Genomic DNA, 10547 nt, shown 5'->3' on the forward strand with positions numbered 1-10547 from the left:
AGTAGAGGACCAACCCGGAGTAAGAAATTTAATGAATCTGGTCTTAAACGAAAGCCAGTGTCACACTGATTCCGACAATACGAATTAAATTCTTGTAAAGACAATGCAACGACCTCAAAGTAGCCCCAAGAGTCTGAAAATCGACATTGATCAGAACAATCGCTGGACGAAATTGGTCATTGTTATGTCCATTGTGTTGCGGCGGTGCCATTATTGAAGCAATGCTGGTTTTCAGACTTCGAGGGCTGTTTCGGGGTGCATGGTTCCATTGTTCTGACGAGATTTTATTTTGTATCTTCGAAATTACTGCGACACTAGCTTTCGATCAAGGCCAATTATATTAAATTGCAGCGCTCAGGTCGCCAGATGTAGCACTGTCAATTATGCTACTTTTAGATTACACAGCAAGAAGAGACACTGTTTGCCCATGCGTAACCGCCAGGAGTTGCGTATCTATCCGTACGTTAGTAATCTATCATTAATTTCATTACATATCATTGGAGTCCGCACTCTGGTGGCAGATGAGTCGCCATAGTCGTCGGCCAGAACCGATCTTTATTAGTTATTTTCGGTAAAAAGCGCTGAATAATCGCTAAATACCTTTTCAAAAATCGCTAGATTTATCGCTGGGCGCTAGATCCATATTTTTAGCGCTAAACCGGATGAAAAATCGCTAGATCTAGCGCGAAAATCGCTAAATTGGCAACACTGAACTGATTGTCTATAGCGAAATCAGTCGCTCTCGAACGGCAAGTGCGTGGTGAGCTCGTGATCGATATGTGTATGTTACAGACGGGCAAAGCATTAGTTCGCCAACAGATCGATTCAAGTGGTACAATATACATCAGGGTTGGGCAAACTTTTGAGCTCGCGGGCCGCATTCAACATTTGAATCCATTCGCGGGCCGCACTATATAGAATTGGGATTCTAAACCAAACGCGATACAAACAGAAGTCCGTCAATGAGTCGATACAAAGTCTCGCTGTACGCAAATTAATGTACAACGACACTCCCCTTACAGCAGAACTATTTTGTCTGGACGGGGGTGGTCACGATTCGTTTCCGGACCCGGCGCAGATTTCATCAGTTTTGGTTAAACCCGGACTGGATGCGGCCAAGTGTCTTTGAGAGTTGGATTTATGTTACATTTTACCAGCCTAATACATGGAAATACCAGGACTTTACGGGCCAGTCGGATTTTTTGGACTTTGATTTTGCAATCCTATAGTCGCAGTGGATTCCGATTTCGAAATCTACCACTCTACTTTATACCTCACCTCAGGCTATAGATCGTATCAGGTATGATCTGTCACAATTCATTCCCATTATTGCACCACCGAGCGCGTTTCAGCCAAATAAGGTCTGTCCACCCCGATGAAGCGAGCTACCCCGATTCGTCACTGGACAATTGAATCTGACATCGTACTCGCAGTTACCGAGCGGGAAAGCGAGGCTCGAAGGTGTGGCGCAGCAATTCTCTGACGGTAACACTTCGCCGGTTCAATATATCCGTAGTATGATGCTGCAAATATGCTCGGCGGTGTTGGCATAACATGGGTTGATGAGGATATGTTACGACACACACGAGCACAACTGATTGTCTACAGCGAAATTAGTCGAATTCGAACGACAGTGCGTGGCTGCCGAAGCAATAGTTCCTTAGCATGATATTGTAAATATGCTTGGAGGTGTTGGCATAACAAGTGTACACGGTACACGCGAACACAACTGATTGCCTATAGCGAAATGAGTCGCTCTCGAACGACAAGTGCGTGGTGAGCTCGCGATCGATCGTACATACCGGTAAAACATTAGTTCGACAACTGATCGATTCAAGTTGTACATCATGTACATCATACAAAAATAATATACCGCGGTAAATTACACATCATTTACAGACACCGGCATGATTACGCTTGACCAGACGTGAAGCAGTAAAAGAACCCATCACATTGTTTGGTTGGGACTGTCTGTCCTAAGACGCTAGAAAGCGGTAAAAGTGTGGAACAGCAGTTTTTGCTTGCACCAATTACTACAATATCGGAAATTAACACGTTGATGCGAGTCAAATTGAGAATGAGCTATTTCTTTAATTACTTATTATATTCTAAATGGTACTTTATTCAAGTTAATCTATGTCGGGGGCGCCTAATACCTATTTCTAATACACGACATTCTGGTTCTCGATATGACTCAAAATGACACACATATTTATAACCAGAACATTTCTCCTTACTATTTAAGTCGACAACAAAGCAAGAGCAAGTACGACAGTATGGAACAGACTACATGCGTCACTATGCACAGCCGAACGTATAGACACCTAAAACACGCACCAGGATCTCACTGATCAGGAGAAAACTTTATTGACGTCACGACCGGCAATTATTCCTATGCCCCACGAAATCGAGTCAATCGCGAAACGACAAGTCAACCAGGGTGGTTTGACAGGCAATTATTCCCAAAGCCTCGTCACGAGGACCACAAAACGATAGGCCAGGGCGATTTGTCGGCAGGCAACTATTACCAAGCCCAGGTCTCGTGTCCAGAGGTCAGGCGAGGCAGAATCAGGAGTGGAAAAGTACAAGTAGAATGACTCCAGTCTGAGTACAAAGGTCAATCCAGATTCTTTGTTCGTTTTCTCTCTAGCATTAATCCCCCTTTTTGATTGCCGCATAGTCAGAAGGGAATTCCCCTCGCGTATTGCTGCAAAACTGAGAATGAGCTAATTCTTTAATTAATTATTATATTGATAATCTTTGTTTGTTTATTATAAATCGCGAATGGGCGCGTCGTGCACATTACTCATACTACTAGTGTGCACTGTGCAGTGTGCTTGCCTCTTCTTTACTTCGCCTAGGCTAAGGTGGGTGTCTGATCTTAAAGGCTACTCCAAGTTGTTTCGACACCTTCCTGTATTTTTATTGTATCGCAGTCTTGTGATGTTTTGAAAAGATGAGAATAATAATAAAACTGATAGATTGATATTCGTGACTCTGCTATGATCTTCGAGTTCTGAATTCATTACATAGGCTCGTAATCTTTATTCTGACCCAGCACATCAACCAAGTGTACACATCTGATGGGATACTATATGTTAGAAGCCGGTCATGATCTTAGAGGAGACGATGAGCCATCAAATCAGGCTATCTATCTAGCTGGAGCAGCTAGCTACTATACTGCAGGGGAGATAGTGTAGTGCAGTGGTTCTTAACCTGGGGGTAATTACCCCCAAAGGGGTAATTTGCCAATTTCGGGGGGTAATTCAAAGTGACATTTCTTATAAACTTATGATGCTGCACTTATAACGTAAATATTAATGTAGGCTAACATATATTTTTGAAAGCTTGTATATTTTGTTTCACTTAACACGCCATGCCTGCTCTGATATCATAGTAACCAGAACCAATATAGTGATTGTGAGTAACAGGGTCGAATGTAGTTTAGTATAATGCTAGGTAAGTCCAATTTATTTTGCAGTAGTGAGGATCATATATTGTGACATATGCTGACAAATTGAAAGACAACAAGGGCCGTCTAAGTTCAGCTTTACGCCTATGAAGCAGTAACAATATCGTAAAATATAGTTGTTAGTATTGAAAAGTGTAGTGGTATAGTCCAGTCAGAAAAATTATGTCAGACATCATCGAAATGCCTTCCAAAAAAATAGGGGAAGATGTTGGAACCTTTTGGGTTCACCTTCAAAATGAATAACTATTTTTCGTCATAATAGCGTTGAACTTTTCGATTGAATTTCCTTCAATGGTATCCATCAAAACGAAATATGTTTGCGATTGACAATTGCATGAGATGCTATCTATTATCCTCCCCTTATCCTAGATGTGACCACTGCATAACACAAAAATAGCATCAGCCTTCCCATTGATTTGATATTCTTAACAGGCATTTCAGTGTACATTATGACGTCACTTTGAGTGCAAGCTGGAATTTGTTATTTTTTGAAAAGGGGTAATTGTATCCTGTCATTATCTTCTTGGGGGTAACGGTATGGAAAAGGTTAAGAACCACTGGTGTAGTGGTTACGATAAGCGCCCAGCACGCAGGCGAACCGCATTCGATTCCCGTCGGAGGTTTATCTGGGCTCCTCTTCCCCTGCCGTTGCCGTTCTTACGGCGACAAAAAAGCCCAGAAAAAGACCCGACGAAAGAAAGCACTCACAATGAATGGAAAAGAACTAGTAGAAAGGGCCGCGGCTTCAAACAGATCAAGACCGAAAAAGAACTGTGACATCGGGCACTCTAGGCCGAGGTGGATGTTAGAGTAAAGGATCGCTACTGATGCGTGTCGTTCTACATCCTCCTATCTGTTCATGACATCGCATTGTGTCGTATCGCATTGTACATTGTGTGTGACTTGTTCAGATAAAAATATAACCCAACCATGTTATGTTATGTTACTGGTGGCCGTCAGTGGGTGATACACAATCGCAATGCGACTACTCTAGTTTTACTCACCTCGCGACCTTTGAACCCAACTTCCCAGAAAATACTTCATTTCAATCATTTGCTTTGCTGTTCGTTACTGCAATGATGTGTGCATTCTTCATGTGCTTGTGCAAGGTGCTGCATCGCCTGCAGGTGTCGTGCGGCACTCGTGCTGCTCATGCAATACGATAGCTATCTAGCTAGCAATTATAATGCATCAGTATTTCATATTGTGGTATTACTATCACATATTATTAACATGAAGATGGAATAAGTACCAAAAAAGCAAAAAAGGTATAGCATTGTGGTACGTCTACGACGGTATTACAGCATTTTAGCAGGATTTTATATGAAGGTTAGCGCAAGCATATACGATTGAGACCCGCAAATTACTGCGTGGCAACACTTCAGAAATCCCCGACTCAGCGTGCAAGTTTGCTGTTGCGACCGTTATTAGCCTATGTGGCAACAGAATGCCCTCATTACGTCATTATAGTTATAACTCGCAGCATATCAACCAATTTACTGAATTTTCTGTGCGAGACCGTGTCAGTACTGCGCACGCGCGCAGCTTAGAGGGAAGAGTGCCGATTAACAGGTTCGAATCTACGACTATAGTCCTATCAAATCTGGTTAACCTGCACTTAATGCATTGCATATTGTACCAGCTGCAGGATTCCACCTTGCTAAAAATAAACTTTTGTGGCCCATTCCGACTTACCATACTATGCAATTCTTCATCAGCACAGATATAATTACAACTGCCTGACGATGGAATCAGTGAACGCCGTTCTCAACTCCGGCCGTTACCATGATCAACTGATGCTGTTGAAGGCCATACGCAATGGCATTGTGTACGGATGCAAAATTCGATTTCCCCACGCACTGGTCATGACTCTCCTATGGCGTCGCGGCTCAATACAAAAAATGGCAAGGACAATACTGAGAGCTACATACCAGCACGCCAAAAACCTTGGACAATTTGCATTCCTGTACAAGTTATTCAATCTAATTCTGAGGAAGCTGACCACAGGAAAGAAGGAACAGTGGCACGTATTCTTGTCGGCGTTTTTCGTTGGAAAATATGTGTTTGGAGCCAACAATCCAATTAACACACAGATCAACATGTATCTGCTGTCCCGTATCCTATTCGGACTGTGCAGACTTGGTGCGGAAAAAGGCTACCTGCCGAGCGGAGACCCAGCAAAGGGTGGTAAAGATCCCTTCCCTTGGTTTGCTGCAGCCATGTGGGGCATTGTCCTTTGGCTTTTTGAATACCACAGGCATACGCTTCAACCGTCCCTACAATCGTCAATGACATACTTGTACGACGACAGCGAAAAGTGGACTGGCATAAGGGACTTTTTACTTTGAACTCAAAACGTTGCTGATACGAGGTTCGAGGTAGCCAATTGTGCACATAACGAATCCCAAGCACACAAGTGCAATAGAAAATTTATTCCACAGACTCCAATAGCTTAGGAATTTGTTCGAGAAGTTCACTAGGCGATAGCAAAAAGTCACTTTCTTTCCACATCTCTTTGAGTGATTTCATGATGATTCCGACCGTTTTTCCCTTTGGCACTCCTGCGTCCTGAAGAAAGATATTGAATCATGATCGTGCTTATTGTCTTCATCTATCCTTATGATAACTGCTAGCTACCTAACTAAATATATGTTGATGGGCAAACCAGGATTACAATCAAGTCATAGCCAGGCACAGTGAAACTTGGAAATTAAGCGAAGGAAATTGGTATGACACGGGAGGAGTCATTGTGACAATGTGTAATTAAAAAAATTGGAAATACGCAAAGGTGCGTTTCCGCCGTCTTGACCCCTATTATTATAGTTACTCGTTATTTTTGAGAGCCAAAGAGCTTAAGAACACACTGTCAGTATATTGAAATGATTACCCGAAGCATTTTCCCATTCACCGGGAATTTTGGTATCTTCCAGTCCTGAAGTTGCTGCATTGTTTCAAAATCGCCAATGTATTTGAGAACTTCCATTAGAAAATCCCGATGACACCCTTCATGCGGAGGTATCTGACAACAGTAATATTTGCCCGCAATCAGAACTGTGACATGATTTTTGTACGCTCTATTATTATAAGCATTACTAATCTTTCTTGCAGTGTTCATATGGCGAATAATGTTGCTTTATCAATTGAAATATAATATTCAAAAAAGTATCGATCTAGTTGTATGTGTTGCTGAATGTAGAATGTTGCCAGAGGCTAGCAAAGGAATTGTATAGCAAATAATAACAAGTTCTGATTTCAAGAAATTAGTGCCACCAATAATGGGGATAACATTCGAGAGAAATGTACCAATCGGATTCTGTACTCTTTATGTAACGGAAAAATGTGCAGTACCAAATAGTCTATTTTGACATCCACTACTTTGAGATTTGTTCTCAAAACGCATTAGTTTTCAAGGCAAAATGCCTCTACACCCTTATTCAAGTACAAAGTATTTTGTAGCAGATATTCTTCATTTTTCATCGGCGTACTCGGCATCACACTAGGGATTACAGCTGCGGAAGCTGTACCATGATCATAGTGTACGGCTGTGCCACCTACTTTTGCAAGCAAGGTGCGTAACTCTTCTCTTCTGGAAATGCGCAACGGACGCTTGTATGAAAACTACTTGTCGAAAATGACAAGTAATTTGACTGCGATATGATTGAATGACGTACAAGTTGATCAGTTTGAAGTTTAGAAGCATTTTGTTGCTGACCAACTCTGGGTATTGGTAGCACCCACAGCCATTCTATATAACTCACAGGAATGCAGCCTGAACTCCTTGGCTCGAAGGAGAAAATAATTCGTTCGAATTGTACTTACATCAATTAGAATATCTTGACAAAATTTCAGCCTTTTTGGATCGTCCAACTTTATTTTATCCCGGTACAAAATGATGAAAAGGGACGTCTTTCTTTCGATTCTTGAAAATTGAACTCGTTCTTCAAGTCGCAGAACCTAAACAACCAATAAAAATTGGGAAACGAAGTGTACTCACGCATGAAAATGGTACATACATCTTGTTCCGTTGGAAGGAGAGCGCTGGTGTATGTCATGTGATTGACGTTCAAATGTTTAGTTTTGTTGTATATAACTTCAAGTGAGTCAATATCAACCTCCTTGGGAAATCCTAAGAAATCACGTTTAAAGAAGTAATTGAATCAATTTGTATTGGGCAATAAATTATTTAGAATCTAGCATTTATCAATTTAAAGAACCAATTGCAACTATAAATAGTGTGGTATACTTTTTTGGACACTTCACAGTAGTAGTGTCTCTTCTACATACATGCCAAAACAAAATTTCTATATTAACTTACTCCTTAACTCAATGCTAATATAACCAGAGCATCAAGCAGTCGATGTAAAACGGCAGAATTGTTTCGCGCCAGAACACAATTTACCGATATACTGAAGGACGTCACAGTGATTCATCTGTCGGAGAATTTTCGCGATATAATTTCCCCGTAAAATTTTCGACATCTCCATCCATATTCTGGGTCCTGATATTCCCAGAAGACCTTCTCCGCCGGCTTTGATCGCGGCAATAGCATCTTGGTCAAACGACGCATCGTCATTTGCGATCCTCCCAAAAAATCTGCAAGAAAACAAGAGCTGTAACCGCATTAAGACGCAATGCTGGCTCACATATTTACCGGAAGTATCTCAAAATTCTAAGGTAATCCTCTTTAATTCGTGTCGAAGCATCGCCAACGAACCGTACTTTTCTGGATTTGAGATCTTCAATCCCGTTGAAAAAATCTATTACATTTCCTTGCAAATCTGAGAAAAAATATACAAGTGATGCAACAATTTTCACTTACTCGAGAAACACACAATGTACAATAGGACATGCAAGTCACAATTGCAATGCAATTAACAGATGAATGGGTGTCGAAACGACAATGAGTGGTCAATCATTCAAACGTGAATGTGAATGGACATATTATCTGGGCTTAAGTAAAAAGTTGGTAGCCGTTTAAAATATACAGAATCCTGTATGTTGTGAATATACCTGTGCACATAAATTCAAATAATGAGATAATGGGTAACATTTAAAGATGCCGACTCCCATATATTGTATAAATTACTGAAAAACTTCTTTCTTTTATTAGAGATATACAATATACATATACATCAACCACTTTATTACTATGATTACCAAACATAAAACTTACATTAGAACAACAGAATTTCGTTAATCTCACGACATTTCACTGAAATTCAAATGACAGATTTTATTGAAACATTATGAACATACCTGGACTTACCATAATATGAATATTACTTGACAAAAATAAACTAAAAAGCATCAACTCCCACCATGTGAGCACATGTGAATCCGTCTTCAAACTGGATATCATCAAAATAATATAACAAATAACATTTCTCATGGTAGAAAATATCTGTCAGTAGTTTGGAACTGGTTTCATTATTCTAATTAGTTATTATTTCGTTATAATTTGAAGAATTGGTTAATCCTACAATGGCTTGTCCAATAGAAAATTTACCCAAAAATATTGAATTAATGGTCAGATCCCTCCTCGATGCGTCTAGATACCAATCTTTTGTAAATTCGACGATCGCATGTCTACCGTCAGTGATTCTATCGATTCGAAGAGTCGTTATCTCAAAATTTTCCTCATGTACACGACAAGTAACTGTTCCATGTGAAACCCCTCCTTCATTGATCATTCTGATGTCTTCCCTTTTGAACATTGCCTGGAAAACATAAAATCTTGAAAATATGTCTTGTGGTTCCAAAGCATAAACTCACGATCATTTCTTCGGGGGTGGCAGTTGTAGCAAAGTCAATATCTTTCGGGGTGTCCCCCATCAGTAAGTCTCGCACAGCCCCTCCGGCAAAACATAATTGATGGTTATTTTGCTGGAACAATTGCTTGACTTGCAGTAGGCCAGGCGTGAATAATGAATGGAATTCTGGAGAATTAATCTTCATCTTCACAGGTCCAACATGAGATGATGCGGAATATTCAGAGGCGTCCATAGTTGATTGGATGAGTTTGTGGAGGTGTGGACGATTTTTGGAAAATCTTCGACAAAATGAAGTCAGGCCCAAATCCAAATTCGTGGTGTGCGTTAAATGACAATTATTGTTTTTGAGACAAAATCCACTCAGAAAAGTTACAAGTCGTGCTCTTCCAGAACCCATAAGATTCACACATTCCTAATGTTTATCATATGCAATAAAAAATATATAAAGGTAAAGAAGAAAATATATGATTCTTGCAGCCTAGAGCACAAATGCAGAACTAATGATTAATTATCGGCGGATCGCTTTTCATAACTGAATTTACTTTTTGCTTTTGAGAAATAAGTAATCGCGATTCGCGACAAGGGGCTAGGTGGTATTCTTTGAATTTCTATTGTTTTAAATCTAACAGCTAATTCTCACAGGAAGTTCGCAAACATATTTTTCCTATCTTTCAATTGTATTATCGCAGTCTTGAGGTGTTTTGAATGATAAAAATATTAACAAACTGATACTGACATTTCTTGGAGCACATCGTAACCGCCATGGCCGACATAGGCTACCAGCTTGAATTGACAGAATTTTTATTATTGGAGTCATGTTCCTCGATATACACACGCCCTAGGACAGTGTTGTAGCAAGTGTCATTTGACATGCTCTAGCTAGTTTATAAGATTCTATTTCTTTTTTCATTGATTCTCAGTAATTTAGAAATTATAAGTGAATGTTCCAGTTACCAATTATTAACAAATATTTAATGATTAAAATTTACCTTAGGCTAAAACAAACGGCAGCTATATCTATACTTCCATAACTATAAGCCCTATATCACGCGTGGCCATTGCATCAGCTGTTCGCAGTGAAGTTATTTTGATGCAGTCGAAACATAGCCAATTTTGAACCGCTAAACGGTAGCAGAGATCATTTCGGCAACGATGACCCAGCAAATCTCGTGATTTACTAGCAAGGGAACTTCCCAGCGAAAATCACGTGCCTGGATGCGTGACAAAAATGCAATGACGCCGTCGGCAAGGGAGTATTTTCTCTCGTTTCACTGCTTAGCGGTTTGTTGATCGAAATCCGTAGT

At 40.3% G+C, this 10547-nt stretch overlaps 2 protein-coding genes across 2 annotated transcripts; one reads left to right on the top strand and one right to left on the bottom strand.

Moving 5' to 3' along the window:
• Nucleotides 1–5217: 5217 nt before the first annotated feature.
• LOC145455829 (peroxisomal membrane protein 4-like) lies at nt 5218–6637 on the top strand. The gene has a single exon (XM_080333846.1). It carries the CDS (start codon nt 5218–5220, stop codon nt 5818–5820), a length of 603 nt encoding a protein of 200 aa, XP_080189972.1. The 3' UTR covers nt 5821–6637.
• On the bottom strand, nt 5890–10233 carry LOC145455826 (CCA tRNA nucleotidyltransferase 1, mitochondrial-like). Its single transcript, XM_080333842.1, has 8 exons — nt 9245–10233; nt 8979–9189; nt 8124–8250; nt 7872–8065; nt 7486–7598; nt 7292–7426; nt 6360–6491; nt 5890–6040 (listed from the first exon to the last, which is right to left on the bottom strand). Exons 1-8 carry the CDS (start codon nt 9638–9640, stop codon nt 5903–5905), a joined length of 1446 nt encoding a protein of 481 aa, XP_080189968.1. The 5' UTR covers nt 9641–10233; the 3' UTR covers nt 5890–5902.
• Between the last annotated feature and the right edge of the window lie 314 nt (nt 10234–10547).

Source organism: Botryllus schlosseri, chromosome 14 (genome assembly GCF_051294905.1).
Source record: "Botryllus schlosseri isolate E-star chromosome 14, Bs_hap1, whole genome shotgun sequence".
NCBI lineage: Eukaryota > Metazoa > Chordata > Ascidiacea > Stolidobranchia > Styelidae > Botryllus > Botryllus schlosseri.

Bases quoted from the DNA above. Each gene is read 5' to 3' on its own strand.
- LOC145455826 (XM_080333842.1), bottom strand. From the start codon at position 9,640: ATGGGTTCTGGAAGAGCACGACTTGTAACTTTTCTGAGTGGATTTTGT. The intron at 8,251-8,978 runs GTAAATTTTCTA...ATTTTTTCTCAG, and splicing joins CATTAATTCAATATTTTTGG to ATTTGCAAGGAAATGTAATA. The intron at 7,427-7,485 runs GTATGTACCATT...TTGGTTGTTTAG, and splicing joins TCCTTCCAACGGAACAAGAT to GTTCTGCGACTTGAAGAACG.
- LOC145455829 (XM_080333846.1), top strand. From the start codon at position 5,218: ATGGAATCAGTGAACGCCGTTCTCAACTCCGGCCGTTACCATGATCAA.